This window comes from Podarcis tiliguerta (assembly GCF_965153285.1).
Source record: "Podarcis tiliguerta genome assembly, chromosome: 6".
NCBI lineage: Eukaryota > Metazoa > Chordata > Lepidosauria > Squamata > Lacertidae > Podarcis > Podarcis tiliguerta.
This window is the reverse complement of record NC_139539.1, coordinates 85,359,575-85,382,309: the sequence shown is the minus strand read 5'-3', so window position 1 is coordinate 85,382,309 and position 22,735 is coordinate 85,359,575. Positions and strand designations below refer to the sequence as shown.

General features: G+C 47.3%; 1 protein-coding gene across 4 annotated transcripts in view; it reads left to right on the top strand.

Moving 5' to 3' along the window:
* HMCN1 (hemicentin 1) overlaps positions 1–22,735 on the top strand; it is a 298,745-nt gene that overhangs the window by 180,255 nt on the left and 95,755 nt on the right. For all 4 annotated transcript variants that reach the window (XR_014512480.1, XM_083445251.1, XM_083445252.1 and 1 more), the window contains 9 exons: positions 763–930; positions 2,459–2,572; positions 4,997–5,083; positions 11,782–11,973; positions 14,054–14,227; positions 15,466–15,579; positions 18,511–18,656; positions 20,830–20,980; positions 21,676–21,876. Coding sequence is in view for 3 of the 4 variants with exons in the window: in XM_083445251.1 (XP_083301377.1) it covers positions 763–930; positions 2,459–2,572; positions 4,997–5,083; positions 11,782–11,973; positions 14,054–14,227; positions 15,466–15,579; positions 18,511–18,656; positions 20,830–20,980; positions 21,676–21,876 (1,347 nt within the window). In the remaining variant the exon portion in view is untranslated. The remainder of the gene's footprint in view (positions 1–762; positions 931–2,458; positions 2,573–4,996; positions 5,084–11,781; positions 11,974–14,053; positions 14,228–15,465; positions 15,580–18,510; positions 18,657–20,829; positions 20,981–21,675; positions 21,877–22,735) is intronic.

Here is a 22,735-nt window from a genome sequence, read left to right as displayed (position 1 = left end):
CATTCTGTTAACCTATTGTTAAGGAAAAATCTGGGTATGAGGCTGCTCAGTCACCCAGCTTGTCGGGCAGAGCCCGCGGGTCCCTGCGGAATTAAGGAAGGAGTCCAGCCAACCAGAGCAAATAGCTGTAGACCAGAGTTTATTGCGCAATAGGTTCAAAGAGCAAATTTTGAACCCCGAGGCTTTTAAAACTTCCCCACCACATCTCAGAATACAGTTTGAAGGGGAGGGCAAACATGTCCAGACAAGTCCTTGGTACAAGATTAGCATAAGCAGACATGGGAGGGCAAGACTCAGGTATAAGATTAGCATAGACAAATATGTCTTAAGTACCCACCACCCAAAAGTACAATAGAAGTTCCTTTGCATGTCTGGAGTCTGAGGCAAGTCAGGTGATGAGATTTGGCTTCCTTTGGCTAATATGAGCCCAGCAATTGTCACCTCTGGGAACTTCCTGGAGTCCTTTTGCAAGGGGAAAATAGCTTTGGAATGGGGGGAACTGGGAAAGGAGATGATTTTATATTATTTTTAAAGTTAGGTGACTTCCCTGAGCTGTCAAGTTGGAAGGATATATTCAGGCATAATATTTGTAATATTTAACTTTAAAGATGTGGCTCCCCCTGTAATTTCCGTAACACCTATTAACCTATTCTTCATTTGTGGGTTATTTTATGGAACAGACGGCTTTGGCTGTCCATTATGGAATTATGTTTTCTTATATGCCTTGCTTCTGTGGTTTTTTTGTGTGTGGTTTTTTTGCAGTCCCTCCAAGCATTGCAGGTGACCTGACTGTGCCTGAAAACATCAGCGTAGTCGAGAAAAATCCTGTCACGCTGATTTGTGAAGCTTCGGGAATTCCCCACCCATCAATAACATGGCTAAAATACGGGCAGCCTGTCTCTTTGAGTAGCTCTGTAAGAATCCTGTCAGGTAAGCAGGGGTTATTGAAGTGGAAGAAGTTACTTTTTTAAAAAAAGACAAAATGAACACCTTGTGCAGCAGAGTTAGGGTCAAATTAAGTAGAATCCTGTGGAAAGAATAAACGAAATATGAGCTAGTTTACAACACCAGCAGTAATACATAGCAATACTATTCCTGGATTATACCCTGCCTGATTAGAGGTAGGATAATGAGGCAGCAGGGACACAGGTGGTGCTGTGGTCTAAACCACTGAGCCTCTTGGGCTTGCCGATTGGAAGGTCGGCGGTTCGAATCCCCGCAATAAGGTGAGCTCCCGTTGCTCTGTCCCAGCTCCTGCCAACCTAGCAGTTCAAAAGCACGTTAAAGTGCAAGTAGATAAACAGGTACCGCTCTGGCAGAGAAGGTTAACGGCGTTTCCGTGCGCTGCTATGGTTTCGCCAGAAGCGGCTTAGTCATGCTGGCCACATGACCCAGAAAAACTGTCTGCGGACGAATGTCGGCTCCCTCGGCCAGTAAAGGGAGATGAGTGCCACGACCCCAGAGTCCTTCACATCTGGACTTAACTGTCAGTGGTCCTTTACCTTTTTTAATGAGGCAGCAGGAGAATCCTCGATATTCAGAACTCCTGGAGGTACGAGGAGGAAGTGTGACTGAGGGAGAAATCCATTCTGTTCACATTTTAATGCACAGAAATGTTAAGGTATTGTTGTAAGAAAAACTGCTCCTCTTTTCTTCATGGGGTATCCAGGAGCCTGTACAGAGTCCTTAAGTGGGTTCCCTATCGGTAGGAGAAAACAACAGAGGCCAACCAGAGAATACTGAGAAGCAAAGCGGCTAGTGAGCCTGATCTTTATTCAAGGAACTGTTGCAGCAGGGTCCCCACTTACCACATGCAGGAGGGAGGAGAACCCTGAACAAGCCCTTATATAGACTTTTGAAATTGCCCACTCTGTAGCCCAAGACCACTCCCAAAAACATCGTGCATACATCACAGAAGGAGACGGTCTTCAGCAGAAATCCCGTCTACCAGGATACCTGATAATGGTCACTGATTACATTATCTGGGCAGCCTGGCCATTCTTAATAATAATAATAATAATAATAATAATAATAATAATTTTTATTTATACCCCACCCTCCCCAGCCAAGGCCGGGCTCAGAGCAGCTTAAGTGATGGTTAAAACTTCAGTTCCTGAATCCAGGTCACAGGCTCACCCTATTCAATCACAAATATGCCCTTAAGACAGGATTTGCAAGCAAAAAGACAATGGGAAGGCTTTCCCCATTTGCCTCCCTTTCTGCAGAGGAATATTTGAGGTCATTGAGAGAGTCAAAATGGCTTCAGGATTGCTCTCCCATACTATTTCAGACACATGGTTCCTATATTTAGATATGTGTGCATTTATGAATATTCCATATTTGAGGCCTTAAAATTCTCATGACAGTGTCCTGGGACCAATATGGGCACTATATATTGTCAGGCTATATTTGACAGTCAGTTTTCATTATAACATGCGAATGTATGACTCCTCTTCAGGTGGCAGGATGTTGCGCTTGATGCAGGTGAATATGAAGGATGCTGGTCGCTACACCTGTGTGGTGACTAACGTTGCAGGAGAAGAGAGGAAGAACTATGAACTCTCTGTTTTAGGTGAGCATGCAACAGATGTCAGGAGGGTTAAATAACTTTTGGGTTTTTGCTCCTGTTACCGGAAAAATCCGAGGGCTCCCTTGGACAAAAAGTAAAGACACCAACCAGAGTAAATTGGAGCAAATCAGCAGCCTGTAGGCTTGGCCTTTATTGAACTGTTGCAACAGGGTGTTCCCCTCACTTGCAGGAGAGAGGAAAGACACAGAAAATGGTGTGCAAGAACTTATAAAAACTTTTGAAATTCCCATCCTCTAGGTCAAGCCCACCCCCAGAAACATCATGCATACATTACAGAAAGGAGGGGTTGAGGGAGGAGTTGTGGTGGTAACCTGAGTGTCCTGTCACCTGGCTGGTTCCCTTCTACAACTCCCCATGAGTCATTTTCTGAAGACAAAAGGTAGTCGCAGTTTCCTGCCCCCTGAGGGAAGATCTGATCATTGTCCTTTGTTCCAATCTGTGCTGAATCCACTCCCATATGCAAGTTCTTTGTGATCTTGATTGTCTTCTGTCTGGGATCATCAGGGTTGGCATAGTAACTGGGCAGGGCTCCTGTGGATGTGCTGGTATGGTGAAGGGATTATGGCGCCCTGTATCAAACCTTCCCCATTTTGTAGTCTTTCCTTCATAGAGTAAAATAAAAGTGGAACAGTGCAAATCCAATGTATAGTTGATTTTCTATGAATTTATAACAGAAGTGTAGCGTATGTAGAGTGTGAGTGTGTGTGAAGTTTGTACAAACTGAATGATGGGGGGGGGGGGTTTCCTGCTACACTCCTGATATTCATGAATAGTTCCATAGCTTTAAAATCTAGCCAACTGAAAAACTGGTGTCTTTAAGAAGTTAACAGATCAAGGGGATGGGGATTTAAATTTTTTGACTGGGCTAGAATTACTCTTCTAAAGATAACTAGTAGAAACAGTGGAAACGTTGGTAAATAGAAGATTGGACACAATTGGAAAGGCTTACAACATTGAATTCTATGGACCCCAGTAAGAGGTGGAGGAAAATCCGGTGCAAACAGAGTAACAACATAATAAGTAGTTAAGTAACATAATTTTTATTTTATTTCTTATTCATTCATACATGTTCAATACCAGAATCTTAAGAGATCTCACTTGTTTATTATTATTATTATTATTATTAATGTTGACATGTATGAAAAAGATATCTGTGAATCAATTTAAAAACCAATAAATATGTTTAATCAGAAAAAAACTGGTGTTGGCATTTAGCAGCACTCGGGGGTGGGGGAGAATCTGGCAGGCGGGAAGTCCGCTTAATGTGCGCAGAGATGCCACCGCTCAGAGCGCCTTTGAAGGAAATGTGAGAAATGGGAAAGCATATTCTCTCTTCCTGCAAATTCTAAAAGCTTGTAAAAACCAAACACCACCTTTGAAACAAAAACTGTTTGACACTAAAAAAACCTGCATCCCATTCAAACTAGTATCATCCAGGCACCTTGGGGGAATGTAAAATAAAGTGATATTTTTATAGCCTTTTTCTTCTTTGCCAAACTTTTATTAGGCATTACAAGTATAGGCCATCATAAAACATCCGTTTATAAAAATGTAAAATATATACAAATAAACAGCAACGTAAAATATATAATAACGAGGATTTTCATTGGGGTTTCTTCCCGCTAAATAGTGCCATTCACCACTCTAAGAGGTACTACTGACAGAAACTTTTTTGAAAAATAATGACATCGCTATGGGCTTGTCAACACTTAATCATCATCATCATCATCATTTTATTTGTATGTTGCCTTTCCATAGTTAAAACTATGCTTAAGGCGGCTTACATGATTTACATCATTACCAACATAACAAAAGTCATAAGCAATAAATAAAACACATCAAAAAACTACACAACCAAATGGAAAACAATTTCTGCTTGTCCCATGTCTAGATAGCATGAGTCAAGTGATTTTCTGCTTGTCTCGTGCTTTCTGGGTACAGGCCTGGGTGGTTTTTCCTTTGCCCCTCTGCTTTCCCTCAGAAAACCCGTTCTTTAGCACTAAATCGAAGCAAATGTCAATCTGGAGAAAACCTGATTGACATTTGCTCTGATTCAGGGTAAAAGATTGGGTTTTCCTGGGAGGAAGGGGTGGGGTAAACAGAAGTGTGGATGAGCCTTGTGACTTTTATCACATCCAAATGACCTGAGAAGATAATAGGATGAATGCACATAACTTGGCTCTCTTTATTTCCATTGAAAGTCTCAGGAAAAACCCCTGCTCCCAACGTAAATGAGTGTATTTAAGGTTTCATCATATACTTGACAAGGTGCAAGATTTCTCACCTTTCAGCATGTTTTGAGAATATGGTTGCTGACAATGGGGCAGCATTTATGGTTTCTAATGTGAGCTAACTAGATGTCCTCACGCATATGCCTTTCTCGGTTTGTTTTTAACCATGTAAAAGTTCCTCCGGGCATTGTGGGAGAAAACAACCTGGAAGATGTGAAAGTGAAAGAGAGGCAGAGCCTCATGCTGACCTGTGAAGTAACAGGTAAGGCAAGGTTTATCTTAATTACAGGTGACTTGGCCATTTGTTGGGGCCAGATTAGATGTGATGTGGACAGCCACATTCCTATCTCTGTGTCTGCCCTGTTTATATATGGAAGTGAGCCAAGCCAGCGGGGAAAGTGAATAAAGTAAGTCAATTTGGGAAGTTGAGGTCTTTCTCTCTTCAGCTGCTGTCCCCTCCAACCTTCCAGTTTATCCATTGAACAGGTGAACAAAGGCAGCCTCCTGTTATGTCCACTTTTGACACTTATGTTATATGCAGACTAAGCAAAGTGTTTAGTGGGAATGATTTCTCCCTTGGGCCATTTGTTCCTGAACAATATGCCCACAACTAACAGACAGACAGATACTTCAGTCACTCTGTTCTAAAGGGCCATCGATAGGTTAAATTCAAAGTGTGAAGGAAACAAGCAAGAAAGGATTGTGCTTTATATTTCTTCTATGCCGGTCATAGTGGTCAATTGCAGGCAAAATACTGACTCTTGCATACCATGATTTGCAAATGGGGAAGAAGATTCAGGAATTCACACTCCTAGAATTGTAGAGCTTGAAGGACCATGAAGGTCATCAAGTCCAGGAATCTTTTTGCCCAGCGTGAGGCTTGAACCCACAACCTTTAGATTAAGAGTCTCCTGCTGTGTTGACTGAGCTGTCCCTCCTCTCCAGTGTGGTGTAGTGGTTAAGAGCGGTAGACTTGTAATCCGGGGAACCGGGTTCATGTCTCTGTTCCTCCACATGCAGCTGCTGGGTGAACTTGGGCTAGTCACACTTCTTTGAAGTCTCTCAGCCCCACTCACCTCACAGAGTGTTTGTTGTGGGGGAGGAAGGGAAAGGAGAATGTTAGCCGCTTGGAGACTCCTTCGGGTAGTGATAAAGCGAGATATCAAATCCAAACTCCTCCTCCTCCTCCTCTTCTTCTTCTTCTTCTTCTTCTTCTCTTGAATGATCCCCTCCCTGCATTGCTTAACTTCATAATATCATTTAATATAGGGGCAGGGAATTGCTTTCAGTCCAAGAGGCAGCTTCAAACCTGGCCAACCTTTCAGTGGTCATATTTCAATAGTGGGCAGGGCAAAAAACTCAAACACAATGAAGAATGAACATGGCCTCCAACCATCTATTCCATACACAAACACACAAGTTCTAGACAAACCAACACTATGATCAAAGACCAAAGACTTCAGTTTCCCCTTTTGTATGGAAGAGGGGCTCATCTTTCCTTCTGCACTGTTACTGAGATTGGAGCTGGCAGATGAAGAAGGAACTGGGAGCAGGAACACGGCTTTCGAATGCTGCAAGCCAAAGGCATTTCAGGTCATTAGCAGCGTCCTTAGAAACAGCAACTTCCCGCTGCTTCCTAGACTGTGCCAAATCTGAATGCGATTCAACATTTTATGGCATAGGATTCCTTAGTTAAGCCAGGGACTGATTCTTAAGCCATGGCTTGCGTAACTGTGCTGTACAAAGCCATGGAAAGTTCAGCTTTGCACAGAAGGGTCCCAAATGTGCTGCGGTAACTGGGATTGGTATTGGATGATATCACACGAGGAGCGGGTTGGCAAAATGGAATCACGGGTCAAATGGGGAGGCCTGGCAGCACTGCGGGTTTTATGTTGCATGTTCTCTGTCAGTTGTTGTTGTTGTTTGTCATTTAGTCGTGTCTGACTCTTCGTGACCCCATGGACCAGAGCACGCCAGGCACTCCTGTCTTCCACTGCCTCCCGCAGTTTGGTCAAACTCATGCTGGTAGCTTCAAGAACACTGTCCAACCATCTTGTCCTCTGTCATCCCCTTCTCCTTGTGCCCTCCATCTTTCCCAACATCAGGGTCTTTTCCAGGGAGTCTTCTCTTCTCGTGAGGTGGCCAAAGTATTGGAGCCTCAGCTTCAGGATCTGTCCTTCCAATGAGCACTCAGGGCTGATTTCCTTCAGAATGGAGAGGTTTGATCTTCTTGCAGTCCATGGGACTCTCAGGAGTCTCCTCCAGCACCATAATTCAAAAGCATCAATTCTTCGGCTATCAGCCTTCTTTATGGTCCAGCTCTCACTTCCTTACATCACTACTGGGAAAACCATAGCTTTAACTATACGGACCTTTGTTGGCAAGGTGATGTCTCTGTTTTTTAAGATGCTGTCTAGGTTTGTCGCTGTTATTAATCAAGGTTAATGCTGGCACAGTTTCCTCTTGACAAAGTTTCCCAAGGCTGTTTCATTCTCTGGTTACAAGGGCAGCCCTGGTTGAGATTAACCTTGGTTTAGCATTGATGACCATATAATGTTGGGCCATGGTTAAGACAGATAAAGAGAGTGAGAGGGCATTTGTGCTGAGGATGGAAGGAATGGGAAGGAGCTTGGTTCCAGGATTGCAAAGCATAGTATAGAGGGAACCAGTGTTATGCCTACACCAGACAATTGCCAAGATGTATTTTGTAAATACAGCCCACAGTGATTTTTCTCCACCGCAGAATGACTATAAACTTACTTTGTGGTAGGAAAATGTGTGGACGCAGGTGGCGCTGTGGGTTAAACCACAGAGCCTAGGACTTGCTGATCAGAAGGTCAGCGGTTCGAATCCCCGCAATGGGGTGAGCTCCCGTTGTTCGGTTCCTACTCCTGCCAACCTAGCAGTTCGAAAGCACGTCAAAGTGCAAGTAGATAAATAGGTATCGCTTCGGCGGGAAAGTAAACGGCGTTTCCATGCGCTGGTCTGGTTCGCCAGAAGCGGCTTAGTCATGCTGGCCACATGACCCGGAAGCTGTATGCCGGCTCCCTAAATAAATAAAATAAAAATAAAGTGAGATGAAATAAATAAAAATAAAGTGAGATGAGCGCTGCAACCCCAGAGTCGGCCACGACTGGACCTAATGGTCAGGGGTCCCTTTACCTTTACCTTTCTGAAAATGTGTTGTATATACAGAAGCAAACTTGGCTGTAGGAAGGTGGGATAGTGGCCAACACAATATGAAGTAACTCAGGACTAAAATAATTCTGCCCTTAAGACAAATGGTTATCACGTTTGCTTTGCAAATGTCCACAGCAAATGTACCGTATTTTTCGTCCCATAGGACGCTCCGTCCCATAGGACGCACCTAGTTTTTTGGGGGGGAAATAAAGGAAAAAAAAATTTCCTTTATTTTCCCCCCAAAAGCAGGTCCGGGAAACCCAACCAGGTCGAGGAACAGCGGGGTGGCGGCGCTGCGCCTCCCTGCTGTCCCCCGAGCTTGTGGGGCTGGCCAATGTCTGCCCGGCGTGAGGGGCGCCCTGAAGCAGAGCGCCCCTCGCGCCCGGCAGCAGGCTGCTATCCGCAGCGTGGGGAGCACTGCAGGGAACTCCTGGAGGGCTCCCCACGCTGCGGATGTATGCCTGGCGTGAGGGGCGCCCTGAAGCAGAGCGCCCCTCGCGCCAGGCTGCAGGCTGCTATCTGCAGCGTGGGGAGCGCTGCGGGGAACTCCTGGAGGGCTCCCCATGCTGCGGGTGTCTGCCTGGCGTGAGGGGCGCCCTGAAGCAGAGCGCCCCTCGCGCCAGGCTGCAGGCTGCTATCTGCAGCGTGGGGAGCGCTGCGGGGAACTCCTGGAGGGCTCCCCACGCTGCGGGTGTCTGCCTGGCGTGAGGGGCGCCCTGAAGCAGAGCGCCCCTCGCGCCAGGCAGCAGGCTGCTATCTGCAGCGTGGGGAGCGCTGCGGGGAACTCCTGCAGCGTTCCCCATGCTGCGGGTGTCTGCCTGGCACGAGGGGCGCCCTGAAGCAGAGCGCCCCTCGCGCCAGGCAGCAGGCTGCTATCTGCAGCGTGGGGAGCGCTGCGGGGAACTCCTGCAGCGTTCCCCATGCTGCGGGTGTCTGCCTGGCACGAGGGGCGCCCTGAAGCAGAGCGCCCCTCGCGCCAGGCAGCAGGCTGCTATCTGCAGCGTGGGGAGCGCTGCGGGGAACTCCTGCAGCGTTCCCCATGCTGCGGGTGTCTGCCTGGCGCGAGGGGCGCCCTGAAGCAGAGCGCCCCTCGCGCCAGGCTGCAGGCTGCTATCTGCAGCGTGGGGAGCGCTGCGGGGAACTCCTGGAGGGCTCCCCACGCTGCGGGTGTCTGCCTGGCGTGAGGGGCGCCCTGAAGCAGAGCGCCCCTCGCGCCAGGCTGCAGGCTGCTATCTGCAGCGTGGGGAGCGCTGCGGGGAACTCCTGGAGGGCTCCCCACGCTGCGGGTGTCTGCCTGGCGTGAGGGGCGCCCTGAAGCAGAGCGCCCCTCGCGCCAGGCAGCAGGCTGCTATCTGCAGCGTGGGGAGCGCTGCGGGGAACTCCTGCAGCGTTCCCCATGCTGCGGGTGTCTGCCTGGCACGAGGGGCGCCCTGAAGCAGAGCGCCCCTCGCGCCAGGCAGCAGGCTGCTATCTGCAGCGTGGGGAGCGCTGCGGGGAACTCCTGCAGCGTTCCCCATGCTGCGGGTGTCTGCCTGGCACGAGGGGCGCCCTGAAGCAGAGCGCCCCTCGCGCCAGGCAGCAGGCTGCTATCTGCAGCGTGGGGAGCGCTGCGGGGAACTCCTGCAGCGTTCCCCATGCTGCGGGTGTCTGCCTGGCGCGAGGGGCGCCCTGAAGCAGAGCGCCCCTCGCGCCAGGCTGCAGGCTGCTATCTGCAGCGTGGGGAGCGCTGCGGGGAACTCCTGGAGGGCTCCCCACGCTGCGGGTGTCTGCCTGGCGTGAGGGGCGCCCTGAAGCAGAGCGCCCCTCGCGCCAGGCAGCAGGCTGCTATCTGCAGCGTGGGGAGCGCTGCGGGGAACTCCTGCAGCGTTCCCCATGCTGCGGGTGTCTGCCTGGCGTGAGTGGCGCCCTGAAGCAGAGCGCCCCTCGCGCCAGGCAGCAGGCTGCTATCTGCAGCGTGGGGAGCGCTGCGGGGAACTCCTGCAGCGTTCCCCATGCTGCGGGTGTCTGCCTGGCACGAGGGGCGCCCTGAAGCAGAGCGCCCCTCGCGCCAGGCAGCAGGCTGCTATCTGCAGCGTGGGGAGCGCTGCGGGGAACTCCTGCAGCGTTCCCCATGCTGCGGGTGTCTGCCTGGCGCGAGGGGCGCCCTGAAGCAGAGCGCCCCTCGCGCCAGGCAGCAGGCTGCTATCTGCAGCGTGGGGAGCGCTGCGGGGAACTCCTGCAGCCTTCCCCATGCTGCGGGTGTCTGCCTGGCGCGAGGGGCGCCCTGAAGCAGAGCGCCCCTCGCGCCAGGCTGCAGGCTGCTATCTGCAGCGTGGGGAGCGCTGCGGGGAACTCCTGGAGGGCTCCCCACGCTGCGGGTGTCTGCCTGGCGTGAGGGGCGCCCTGAAGCAGAGCGCCCCTCGCGCCAGGCAGCAGGCTGCTATCTGCAGCGTGGGGAGCGCTGCGGGGAACTCCTGCAGCGTTCCCCATGCTGCGGGTGTCTGCCTGGCACGAGGGGCGCCCTGAAGCAGAGCGCCCCTCGCGCCAGGCAGCAGGCTGCTATCTGCAGCGTGGGGAGCGCTGCGGGGAACTCCTGCAGCGTTCCCCATGCTGCGGGTGTCTGCCTGGCGTGAGGGGTGCCCTGAAGCAGAGCGCCCCTGGCGCCAGGCAGCAGGCTGCTATCTGCAGCGTGGGGAGCGCTGCGGGGAACTCCTGCAGCGTTCCCCATGCTGCAGATGTATGCCCGGCGCGAGGGGCGCTCTGCTTCAGGGCGCCCCGCCCGCCGGGCTGCAGGCTGCTATCCGCAGCGTGGGGAGCGCTGCAGGGAACTCCTGGAGGGCTCCCCACGCTGCGGGTGTCTGCCCGGCGCGAGGGGCGCTCTGCTTCAGGGCGCCCCACCCGCCGGGCGGCAGGCTGCTATCCGCAGCCTAGACATCCCTGCGGGACCTCCTGCAGGGCTGCCTAGGGTGCGGATGTGTTCCCCAAGCGCCGGGCGCTCTGCTTTCAGGGCGCCCGACGCTCCGGGAAGCAGGCTGCTATCCGCAGCCTAGACATCCCTGCGGGACCTCCCGCAGGGCTGCCTAGGCTGCGGATGTCTTCCTGAAGCCTGGAGAGCGAGAGGGGTTGGTGCGCACCGACCGCTCTCGCTCTCCACGCTTCAGCGAAAGCCTGCATTCGCCCCATAGGACGCACCCAGATTTCCGCTTCATTTTTGGAGGGGGAAAAGTGCGTCTTATAGGGCGAAAAATACGGTATATCATCTTAGACCAAATTCAAACCGGTGATTAAAAAAAAAACTGTTGAATTTCACTGAGCTCTTCTGAAGTTATCTACTAATGGAATATAAGGTTGTATTCAGTTCTAGTCCCACTCAGAGTAGACCCATTAAAATTAATAAACATGACTAATTTAGATCCATTAATTTCAATTGCTTAGCTCTGAGTAAAACTTAGTTGGAGACAATCCAGGACTTTTTTTGCATTTGATGTTGGGCTCACATCTAACTGCCTCTGCAGACATGTATATAATAGCTCTCTGAAGAAGTGTTCTGTGATTTTTTTAAAAAATACCCTTACCTACCAACAAAAAAATAGTCTGTACCTGTATGCATTATACCTATACTGTTCCTCAAATCTCTATCTCTATCATCTCTATCTCTATCTATCTATGTATCTCTATCTTTTTCTGATATATAGTTTTCACTTTATATTTTAATTTTAAAGTTTCCTGAACAATGAAGTGTTAGAAGTCATTAATAGTTACAAATATATGTTGCTTTTTTTCTTTATTTGTTTTTAAAAGGGAACCCTATTCCAGAGATCACATGGTTAAAAGATGGGCAACCTTTCCTAGAGGATGACAGCCATCAGTTAATATCCAACGGGCGCTTTCTTCAAGTTACAAATACACAAGTCACTGACACGGGGAGATACACGTGCATTGCATCCAATACAGCTGGAGACAAGAGCAAAACCTTCAGTGTTAATGTACTTGGTAAGATTCCTGTGTGTTTTCCATAGAAGAAGGCAGATCTGTGTCGACGGAATATGTCAGTAAAATATTTTGCATGCAATTTCCCCTAACGTGTTGCACAACTCTATGCCATTCTTAGCGATATATCCACTTTTATACACACCTTTCTATTATGTGCATTTTTGTATACATTGGTCAGAGAACTGAATTGCAAAATTTGGAGAAATCTGAAGCTTGAAGGACGGCTGCATTTTGGTCCACATATTGGACTCTTCCATACTTCTGCTTGTCCTGTGCCTAGAAAGCACAAGTCTGAGAAGTTTTGCCCTTGCCCCTCCACTTTCCCCTGGGAACCCAGCTCTTTAGCACTAAATCAACGCAATTGCTGTTTTGTTTTGTTTTTTGTTTTCTGATTCAGTGCTAATGAACAGGTTTCCCCAGGGGAAAGTAGCCGGGCAATGGAGGTGTATCTAAGCCCACTGTTTCAGAATGTGTGAATCTGACTGAACCAAATTTCTTTCCCATCACAACATATAGCAATAAAATGTGAATACATTTATGTAACAGAGGAAATACAGTGGTACCTCGGGTTACATATGCTTCAGGTTACATACGCTTCAGGTTACACACTCCACTAACCCAGAAATAGTGCTTCAGGTTAAGAACTTTGCTTCAGGATGAGAACAGAAATCGTGCTCCGGTGCGCAGCAGCAGCAGCAGGAGGCCCCATTAGCTAAAGTGGTGCTTCAGGTTAAGAACAGTTTCAGGTTAAGAACCGACCTCTGGAACGAATTTTTCGCACTATAGGACGCACTGGACCATAGGAGGGGGAGAACAGGAAAAAAATTGTTTTTTCTTGTTCTCCCCCTCTAAAACAAGGTGCGTTCTATGCGTTCAAGGTGCGTTCACCCGAAGCCTCCGGAGCCCAGCGGGTTTAAATATAAATAGCGGGTTTAAATATAAATAGTTCTTGTCCCAGGAATCTTTGGAAATTGTAGATTGGTGGTGGTGGTGAGAATTTTGTTACAGATCCTTGGGCTTCCTACAAAGTACGACTCTCAGAATTTCTTGGTAGTTGGGATGTTACCCTAGGGGTGTGACCAGATGCACCCTAATGTTTCAAAAAATGGGATTGTGATGAGGGAAGCAGCGGTTGGGGAGAGAAAAGGCAGAAGGGAGAAGCAGACACAGAGATGCAGGCAGAATAAAAAGGCTGGAATGCCTGCATCTGCATCTGTCTCATAGTTCTGTTTTCACCCAGGCTCCACTCTTCACCTTTTGCTCACACCAGGACAGGAAGATGCAGAAACCTTAATGTGTTTTGGTCAATTTGGGTTAGCTCATTATCTGGTTAAATACAATGATCATGAAAATTGACTATCTTTGTTATAAACCTGGTTATCAGAACAGCTGGTTTTTTGTGTCTCATTTTTAAAAGTATTTTCAAGGTGAAGTTTAGATGTTAATTTAAAAAACATAGTTTACTTAAGTTTTAATTTGTTTGATGATAAAAATAAATCCCTTTATAGCAGAGTATGTATTCAATTGTTGCTCGGTCCCTGCTTCTGCCAACCTAGCAGTTTGAAAGCACGTCAAAGTGCAATTAGATAAATAGGTACCACTCCGGCGGGAAGGTAAGCGGCGTTTCCGTGAGCTGCTCTGGTTCGCCAGAAGCAGCTTAGTCATGCTGGCCACATGACCCGAAAGCTGTACACCCGCTCCCTCGGCCAATAAAGCGAGATGAGCACCACAACCCCAGAGTCAGCCATGACTGGGCCTAATGGTCAGGGGTCCCTTTACCTTTTTATGTATTCAATAAATATGCATCTGTAAAATAAAATAAAATAATTCCTAGGTGCAAACCCTAATGAAATTTGATGTACATTCCTATGGATGTAGCTAGATATGCCCTTGGATTTAGTAGCAGATATACCAGATGTTTTCTGCTGGGGCAAATGTACACACTTCCTTACCATCACCATCAAAGGTTCAAATGTGGTCACTGTGTTGAATATGTAGCTGGAATCCACAGGAACCAGTCTCTCTACTTTTCTCTTATGCATCTTCTTCCCACTCTCCCTACCTCCCGGTTCTTGTTCAGTGTCTCCATCTATTGTGGGTGCAGATAATGACGGGGGTACCGAAGAAGTCACAGTTATTTTGAATAACCCCACATCACTGGTTTGCGAGGCTTATTCCTATCCCCCGGCTACAATCACCTGGCTAAAAGATGGAGCTCCCATAGAATCAAATAGGAATATCAGGATTTTGCCAGGTAATACATTTTTGTTTCTTTATATTATTTGGATTGCAGTTTTTGTCACTGTATTACTCAGAGAAGTCTAGGTGGGGCAGAAAGTGATGCCCAAGTTTTACTCAATTCCTGCTCTTCAAGTGGGCAGAATTTAATGTGTTCTGCATCTTGTACAGTGGGCAGAATTTAATGTGTTCTGCATCTTTTGCTTCTGCACATGAGTCTGGCAAACCGCTCTGAGCTGAAACATTCCTTCCTCACCCACCCTAGAACGTTTAGTTCACATTGAGTTCATGAAACATCGTACCCTGACCTGTTCTTAATGCATGGTTGACCACATCTATGGAATACAATAGTTATGCCCTTTTAAGTTTTGCTATATCAATCACTAGTAATAGTTTAATAAGGAGGTTTTCATACCTGTCCAATTCTGTGTTCCCTTTCCCAACCTTTAATCTATTGATGATTAATGCCTATATGCAGCCCTTGCATATGATTTGTGTTAACCAATCAGCAACAAGCACATATGTGGCAATGCTGTAATATTCAATAAAAGGGACTCCCCGAGACATGCTCGGCAGATGCCTCCCATATGACACTTGTCACTCATCTGTCGTTTATTTCAACCCAACACAGTTGTTGTTTTTTAAAAAAAATGTTTTACCACTTCACTTATCCCAAAAGCATTAGGAGCAATCAGATCGACTAAACCTCTAAATATTCCCTCTACATAAGAATGAACACATGAGGGAGAAGACTAGGTCAGAACCTTTCTTCCTGGCATTTTGTTTCCATATGGAAGGAATGTTTTTTTGGAGGAACGTTGACTTACAGGAGCTTCATTCTCATTACAAGAGAGAGAACCTTTTAATCTATTTTAACTGTGTAAACCTGAAGTTCTGGTTTATCCTTGAATCCCGCATGCAAAATGGTGACAGTCTAGAGCAGTCTTTCTGACTCTTGGGGCCCCAGGTGTACTACAACTCCCATCATCACTATCTAGCAAGACCAGTGGTCAGGAATGGTGGGAATTGTTGTCCAACAATATCTGGAGACCCAAGGCTGGTCCAGAATCACTCTAGCTAGAGCCCAGCTCCCAAGAATTCCTTTAGTTCTTCGGCTTTAGCATGTAATGAAGTAAGCATGGTTTCATTTTATTTCATTGACATTGTTAGCCAACCATGATTCATGCAGAGTCCCTGCCTGTTTCAGAGGAAAGCATACAAGCATTAATTTAAACAAACCATATTGTTTCACAGGTGGTCGAACTCTACAGATTCTGAATGCCCAGGAAGACAACACTGGCAGATACACTTGCATAGCTACAAATGAAGCGGGGGAAATGTTAAAACACTATGAAGTCAAAGTCTACAGTAAGCATACTAACAATCTTGCTGTAATCCCTATACAGTGGTACCTTGGGTTACATACGCTTCAGGTTACAGAATCCGCTAACCCAGAAATAGTACCTCAGGTTAAGAACTTTGCTTCAGGAAGAGAACAGAAATCGTGCTCCGGCGGTGTGGCGGCAGCGGGAGGCCCCATTAGCTAAAGTTGTACCTCAGGTTGGACTCGATGGCCCTTGTGGTCTCTTCCAGCTCTATGATTCTAGGTTAAGAACAGTTTCAGGTTAAAAACGGACCTCTGGAACGAATTAAGTACTTATCCCGAGGTACCAGTGTACTTTTGGTTTCATCGCCCCAAATTTTCTCTCTGTTGCTGCTTGGGATTTATAATGCAACCTCATTCAATGACTGAATTATTCACCTATGAACCAAAGTGAAGCCATGTGCCTAAATTTTGTTTTGCTTCGTTTCTCCCTTGGCATGCTAGCGCCAAGTGAGGCAGCAGGGGAAAGGTTTGGAGTAGGGAGCTTAGATGTCTGAGGGAAAGGAGCAGCCTGCCAGGTAGGTAGTGGAAGAGAGGCTGCTTAACTTTTTCTCTTCCAGCCATTTTCCCCATTCAAAATAGCTTCCAGCACCTGTTGTTGCAGGTGCTGTAGAAAATAACTTTCTGCCTACAGGCAAAAAAGCAACTTGAAGTGTGGATATTTTTGAGTGGAAGGGAAAAAAGACTAGAGAAGAAACAGTTACACAGCCTTTGCCATGCTTCCTCTCAAGACTGCAGACACCCATAGCTGCATTTCATTAAAAAATAAAGAAGGCATCTGTTTCATGTGTATGTCATGTCTTCTATTGTCTTAGATTTTTCAGCTGGAAAGCCCATCAAAACAAAAACATCCAGTTGTTAGAGGAAAGGGCAAATGGTGGCCTCTTGTTGTACCTCAGCAGGAATACTGTCCTACACAATAGGGGCAGCCACACAGAAAGCCCTGCTCTGAGTTACTGTGGCACAGGCTTCTACAATCTTTGGGACTTTCAGGAGAAACTAACTCTCCTGCAGACAGCAAGAATCTACTGGATGTATAAGGGATGCGGGTGGCGCTGTGGTCTAAACCACTGAGCCTCTTGGGCTTGCCAATCGGAAGGTCGGTGGTTCAAATCCCCACGACGGGCTGAGCTCCCGTTGCTCTGTCCCAGCTCCTGTCAACCTAGCAGTTTGAAACCATGCCAGTGCAAGTAGATAAATAGGTACTGCTGCGGCAGGAAGGTCAACAGCTTTTCCATGCGTTCTGGTTTCTGTCACGGTGTTCCGTTGCGCCAGAAGTGGTTTAGTCCTGCTGGGTCCATGACCGGGAAAGCTGTCTGTGAACAAACGCCGGCTCCCTTGGCCTGAAAGTGAGATGAGCACTGCAACCCCATAGTTGCCTTTGACTGGACTTAACCGTCTAGGGGTCCTATAAGGGATAAGGTGGTCACTGAAACAACCTGCTGCTGAACTGTTTATGACCCTGTGTGTTACCACCACAACACCTTGAGCTGGACCTGGTAGCAGATCAGTAGCTAGTGCACATCCTGAAAGCAGGGTGTTAAATGCTGGTGGTACAAGCAACCTATTAGGGACATGGGTGGCGCTGTAGGTTAAACCACAGAGCCTAGGGCTTGCCGATCAGAAGGTCAGCAGTTCGAATCCCTGCGATGGGGTGAGCTCCCATTGCTCAGTCCCTGCTCTTGCCAACCTAGCAGTTCGAAAGCACGTCAAAGTGCAAGTAGATAAATAGGTATTGTTAGGATATTTCCGTTCCACCTTAAAAGGGAGCAGGATGTTTGTGTCACAGCCTGCGTATTTCCTGTCTCACAGGATGTTTCTGTTGTGTCTTTTGCTTTCGTTTCTCTTTCACTGCCGGAACTATCTCTAGCAGGCAGTCATGGATTTTCTTTGTTCTGATCAACACTGAATAAACCTCTAAATAATGCTCTCCTGTGTGCATCTTCCGTTGTGCATATCTGCTGATAGAGCGTGCAAGAGCTCTGGATCTTTGGGAAGCTATTTCTGGAGCTCCTGTCGCTAATTGCTGATACTGCGTGTCTACGGGAGATTGATGGATGTCCGGAGACGACGTGGAGTCAAGATGGACTTTATCTCCCTGGCAGTGTCCCAACAGGTACCGCTCCGGCAGGAAGGTAAACGGCGTTTCCGTGCGCTGCTCTGGTTCGCCAGAAGCGGCTTAGTCATGCTGGCCACATGACCCGGAAGCTGTACGCTGGCTCCCTCGGCCAATAAAGTGAGATGAGCACCACAACCCCAGAGTCGGTCACGACTGGACCTAATGGTCAGGGGTCCCTTTACCTTTTACAAACAATCTAGCTGCTGCCTTCTGAGCCAGCCTGCAGATCAATCCCAAAGGCAGCCCCACATACAGCACATTGTAGTAATCCAGTTACCCTGAACGACTAATTGCTGATGTGGGCATTCATGTGGTGCAAATCACCCAGCTCTGCATCACTCTTACCCATGCACACTCCCTTTCTGATAATGCAGTGGATATTGAAGTGAGAAGTAAAGGTAAAGGGACCCCTGACCATTAGGTCCAGTTGTCGCCGACTCTGGGGTTGCAGCGCTCATCTCGCTTTATTGGCCGAGGGAGCCGGCGTACAGCTTCCGGGTCATGTGGCCAGCTTGACTAAGCTGCTCCTGGCGAACCAGAGCAGCACACGGAAATGCCGTTTACCTTCCCGCTAGAGCGGTACCTATTTATCTATTTGCACTTTGACGTGCTTTCGAACTGCTAGGTTGGCAGGAGCAGGGACCGAGCAACGGGAGCTCACCCCGTCGCGGGGATTCGAACCGCCAACCTTCTGATCGACAAGTCCTGGGCTTTGTGGTTTAACCCACAGCGCCACCCCGATCCCATTGAAGTGAGAAACTATATTTCAATTAATGGGGTCTTTCTTTCTGTGCAGTCCCTCCTACCATAAACAGAGGGGACCTGTCAGGAGTGGGTTTATCTCCTAAAGAAGTGAAGATCAGAGTGAACAACAGCCTTACACTGGAGTGTGAAGCACATGCAATTCCTGCTGCGGGCATCAGATGGTACAAGGATGGACAGGCCAGTCACCAAATTATTTCCTTTCAACAAGCAGTTTTAGAAACAAAGTTTTCTACAGCACTGTCTTCTTTCCCTCTATCCCATCTCACAAAAAATAGTACCGTATTTTTTGCTCTATAAGACTCACTTTTTCCCTCCTAAAAAGTAAGGGGAAATGTGTGTGCGTCTTATGGAGAGAATGCAGGCTGCGCAGCTATCCCAGAAGCCAGAACAGCAAGAGGGATTGCTGCTTTCACTGCTCAGCGATCCCTCTTGCTGTTCTGGCTTCTGAGATTCAGAATATTTTTTTTCTTGTTTTCCTCCTCCAAAAACTAGGTGCGTCTTGTGGTCTGGTGCGTCTTACAGAGCGAAAAATACAGTAATTCAGCACCCTGGGAAGTTCTCTTTTCTTTCCATGGAATGCAGAAAGCTGTGAATACCACGCCATCTCAGAACCACAGGATGGCATATGAGGAAATGCCTCCTGCACTGTGTCTTTTTGCAATTCCATAGTGCTCCTCGTTAGTCTTCCTTTTTAGCACTCTGTGCTTAGAATCGGTCCCATATTTTGCTTTCACTGGCATGTGGATTATTGCTCTTGGCTCCTAGAATTTTATAGGTACTGACATAAGAGTAAATCCAATCAACTGAGAACTGGATGCTCTAAGTTTTTCCAGAGCTGGTCTTTTGGCAAGAGTTAAGAGTCCCCGTATGAGGAAGCATATTAATAGAAATATTATTCTTGTTTCTGTTGGCAAAGCAGAAGGGACCAGCATACGGTCCCTTTTAAAACGACTCTCTTCTTAATAATTTGCAAGTAAACAAATTGGAAATAATAATAGCTTCAACACTGGGATGGAAATACTAGGAAAAATGGACTGTTAGATCATGACTTATTTCAGGACTGCACAACTTGCAGCCCAAATGCATGTGAGGTCTTTAGGTTAACCTCCTGTTTTTTCTGCCTCCCCAGAACCACAAGAACAGAAAGGTCCAATATCAAACACTGGGCAGAGGGGAAATGGGGAACAGGTTCCTGGGTGCACAAAGGCATGAGGTTTTTGTTAATGCTACTCTGAGTAGACCCATTGACTTCAATAGATATGACTCATACATTCAGTGCAATAGCTCTACTCTGTGTAGAAGTTAGTTGGATGCAACCCAATGAGGGCCAGGTTGAAATAAGATGTTATATTAGCATAAGCCAGTGCAATAAGTCCTACTAGTGCATTGGACTCCCCCCCCCCCCAGTACAGACCTTGCACCCCCACCAAAGGCTCTCCCTTCTCTCCCCCCCCCCCCATGCAACAGTTAAAAGAAAAAACCGCTCCCTTTCCCTTATGGGGTATTTCAGAGCCCGTATAGAGTCCTTAGGTGTGTTCCGTATCAGTAGGAGAAAATAACAGAGGCCAACCAGAGTATATTGAGAAGCAAAGTGGCTAGTAAGTCTGATCTTTATTCAAGGAACTGTTGCAACAGGGTCCCCACTCACCACACGCAGGAGGGAGAACCCTGAACAAGCCCTTATATAGACTTTTGAAATTGCCCACCCTGTAGCCCAAGACCAATCCCCAAAACATCATGCAGAAGGAGGCGGTCTTCAGCAGAAATCCTGTCTGCCAGGATACCTGAAGATGGTCACTGATTACATTATCTGGGCAGCCTGGCCATTCTTTAGTTATGGTTAATACTTTAGTTCCTGAATCCAGGTCACAGGCTCACGCTATTCAAACACAAATATGCCCTTAAGACAGGATTTGCAAGCAAAAAGACAATGGGAAGGCTTTCCCCATTTGCCTCCCTTACTGCAGAGGAATATTTGAGGTCATTGGGAGAGTCAAAATGGCTTCAGGATTGCTCTCCCGTACTATTTCAGACACTTGGTTCATATATATGGGCAATGATCTCCTTTGTGTGATGTTTAATTCTACCCATAGTAATTGAGCCCAACATGTTTTCAACTACCTTCCCCATAGTGATTCTTAGGCACTAGCCAGCCGCTTGAATCTTGAGCTCTCTAAGTCCAGTGCAAAGCCTTGCAGGCTGGGTTTTGCAGTTCCAGTGCAAAAACCACGTCACTGTTTTGTCTTTGTGGGTCACAAAATATGGGCACGTTTTATGTATGTAGCACTTAACGGGCATTTAAAAATAATTTTGAAATTCTCATGTACGCTTCTTGATAATTAAATTACAGCCTATTGCATCAGATGACCACATAACAATCCAAGCCAGTGGGCGCGTTCTACAAATCAGGTCAGCTCAGATATCTGACACTGGCCGTTACAGTTGTATAGCCTCAAATATCGCCGGAGAGGATGAGCTGGAGTTTGATGTCAACATCCAAGGTAAAAAGGGTCTTGATTTCCACCTGCCTATCCATCTTTTTGGGTGATAAGAAAACCCCCAAATATGCCTCTGTTTACTTAATACAGTGGTACCTCAGGTTACATACGCTTCAGGTTACAGACTCCACTAACCCAGAAATAGTGCTTCAGTTTAAGAACTTTGCTTCAGGATGAGAACAGAAATCATGCTCCGGTGGCGCGGCAGCAGCAGGAGGCCCCATTAGCTAAAGTGGTGCTTCAGGTTAAGAACAGTTTCCGGTTAAGTACGGACCTCCGGAACAAATTAAGTACTTAACCTGAGGTACCACTGTACAGGCATGTCCAAAGTCCGTTTCGGTTGGTTAAATCCAGCCCGTGGCAGTTTATTTCCTGGAGTAAAATAGTAAAAAAAACCTCAACAACTACTTCAACCCTAAAATAAGCTCAACAACTTCTATCCTAAAAAAAGGATAACAACTTTGGGTGGCCCGTTGGTCAGCCCTAATGGCCCTTCACTTCATCAAATCTGGCCTTCTTTGAAAAAAGTTTGGACACCACTGACTTAATATATTAAGAGCAATTGCTTGTACTATTTATTAGCAAAATGGATGGCTAGCATGCAGTTAGGTATATTGGGAGCAAAAATGGAAGGGAATAGGAAAGATTAAATGTATTGTTCTTTTCTAATTGCCTGTTGCCCGTGTCATCTATCGCAGTTCCCCCTAATTTCCGAAAACCGCCTGGAAGCTGGGAAGATGGTGACGTGCTGGATGGCCAGGGAGGAGGAGCGAAAGATGTGATCATGAATAATCCTCTTTCTTTGTACTGTGAGACGAATGCTGTTCCCCCTCCGGTACTCACATGGTATAAAGACGGTTACCCTCTGAGTTCCAGTGATAAAGTATTGATCCTGCCAGGTCTGTATTAAACAGATGAGCAATTATGAATTAAGATAACCAGCCAATGTCCACTCAACTGTCTTAAGAAAAGCATTTCTTCAAGGGCATTTTATATTAAGGTTATTGTTTGAAATAATTTGGGTAAACCTATGAATGCTGCGGACGCGGGTGGCGCTGTGGGTTTAACCACAGAGCCTAGGACTTGCCGATCAGAAGGTCGGCGGTTCGAATCCCCGCAACGGGGTGAGCTCCCGTTGCTCGGTCCCTGCTCCTGCCAACCTAGTAGTTCAAAAGCACATTAAAGTACAAGTAGATAAATAGGTACCGCTCCAGCGGGAAGGTAAACGGCGTTTCCGTGCACTGCTCTGGTTCGCCAGAAGCAGCTTAGTCATGCTGGCCACATGACCCGGAAGCTGTACGCTGGCACCCTCAGCCAGTAAAGCGAGATAAGCGCTGCAACCCCAGAGTCGGTCCCAACTGGACCTAATGGTCAGGGATCCCTTTACCTTTACCTTTATGAATGCTGCAGGATGCTGAGATGCCCTGCACTTTCACTTTCTCTTTTACCTTGCATATTTATTTTTGTTACAATTAAATTAGCTACCCCACACCACCCAAGTATCCTTGGCTTCATGTGCCGTCACCACTCTGAGTTGTAGTAGAGAAATTTATGTGTGAGCTAATAAGAGATACTATGCTTCCAATTCACACACATGAACACTGGCAACCACAAAACTAAGAATTGCAATACATAGGGTCTTTTGTAGAGAGTTTAATTCAGGGAAGGGCATTCAAAGTAATTTGCTAGTATTAAAACGTTCTACTAATTATTTTTTTGGGGGGGGATCAGTTCCTCCCTTACTTTTGTGTTTTTCCT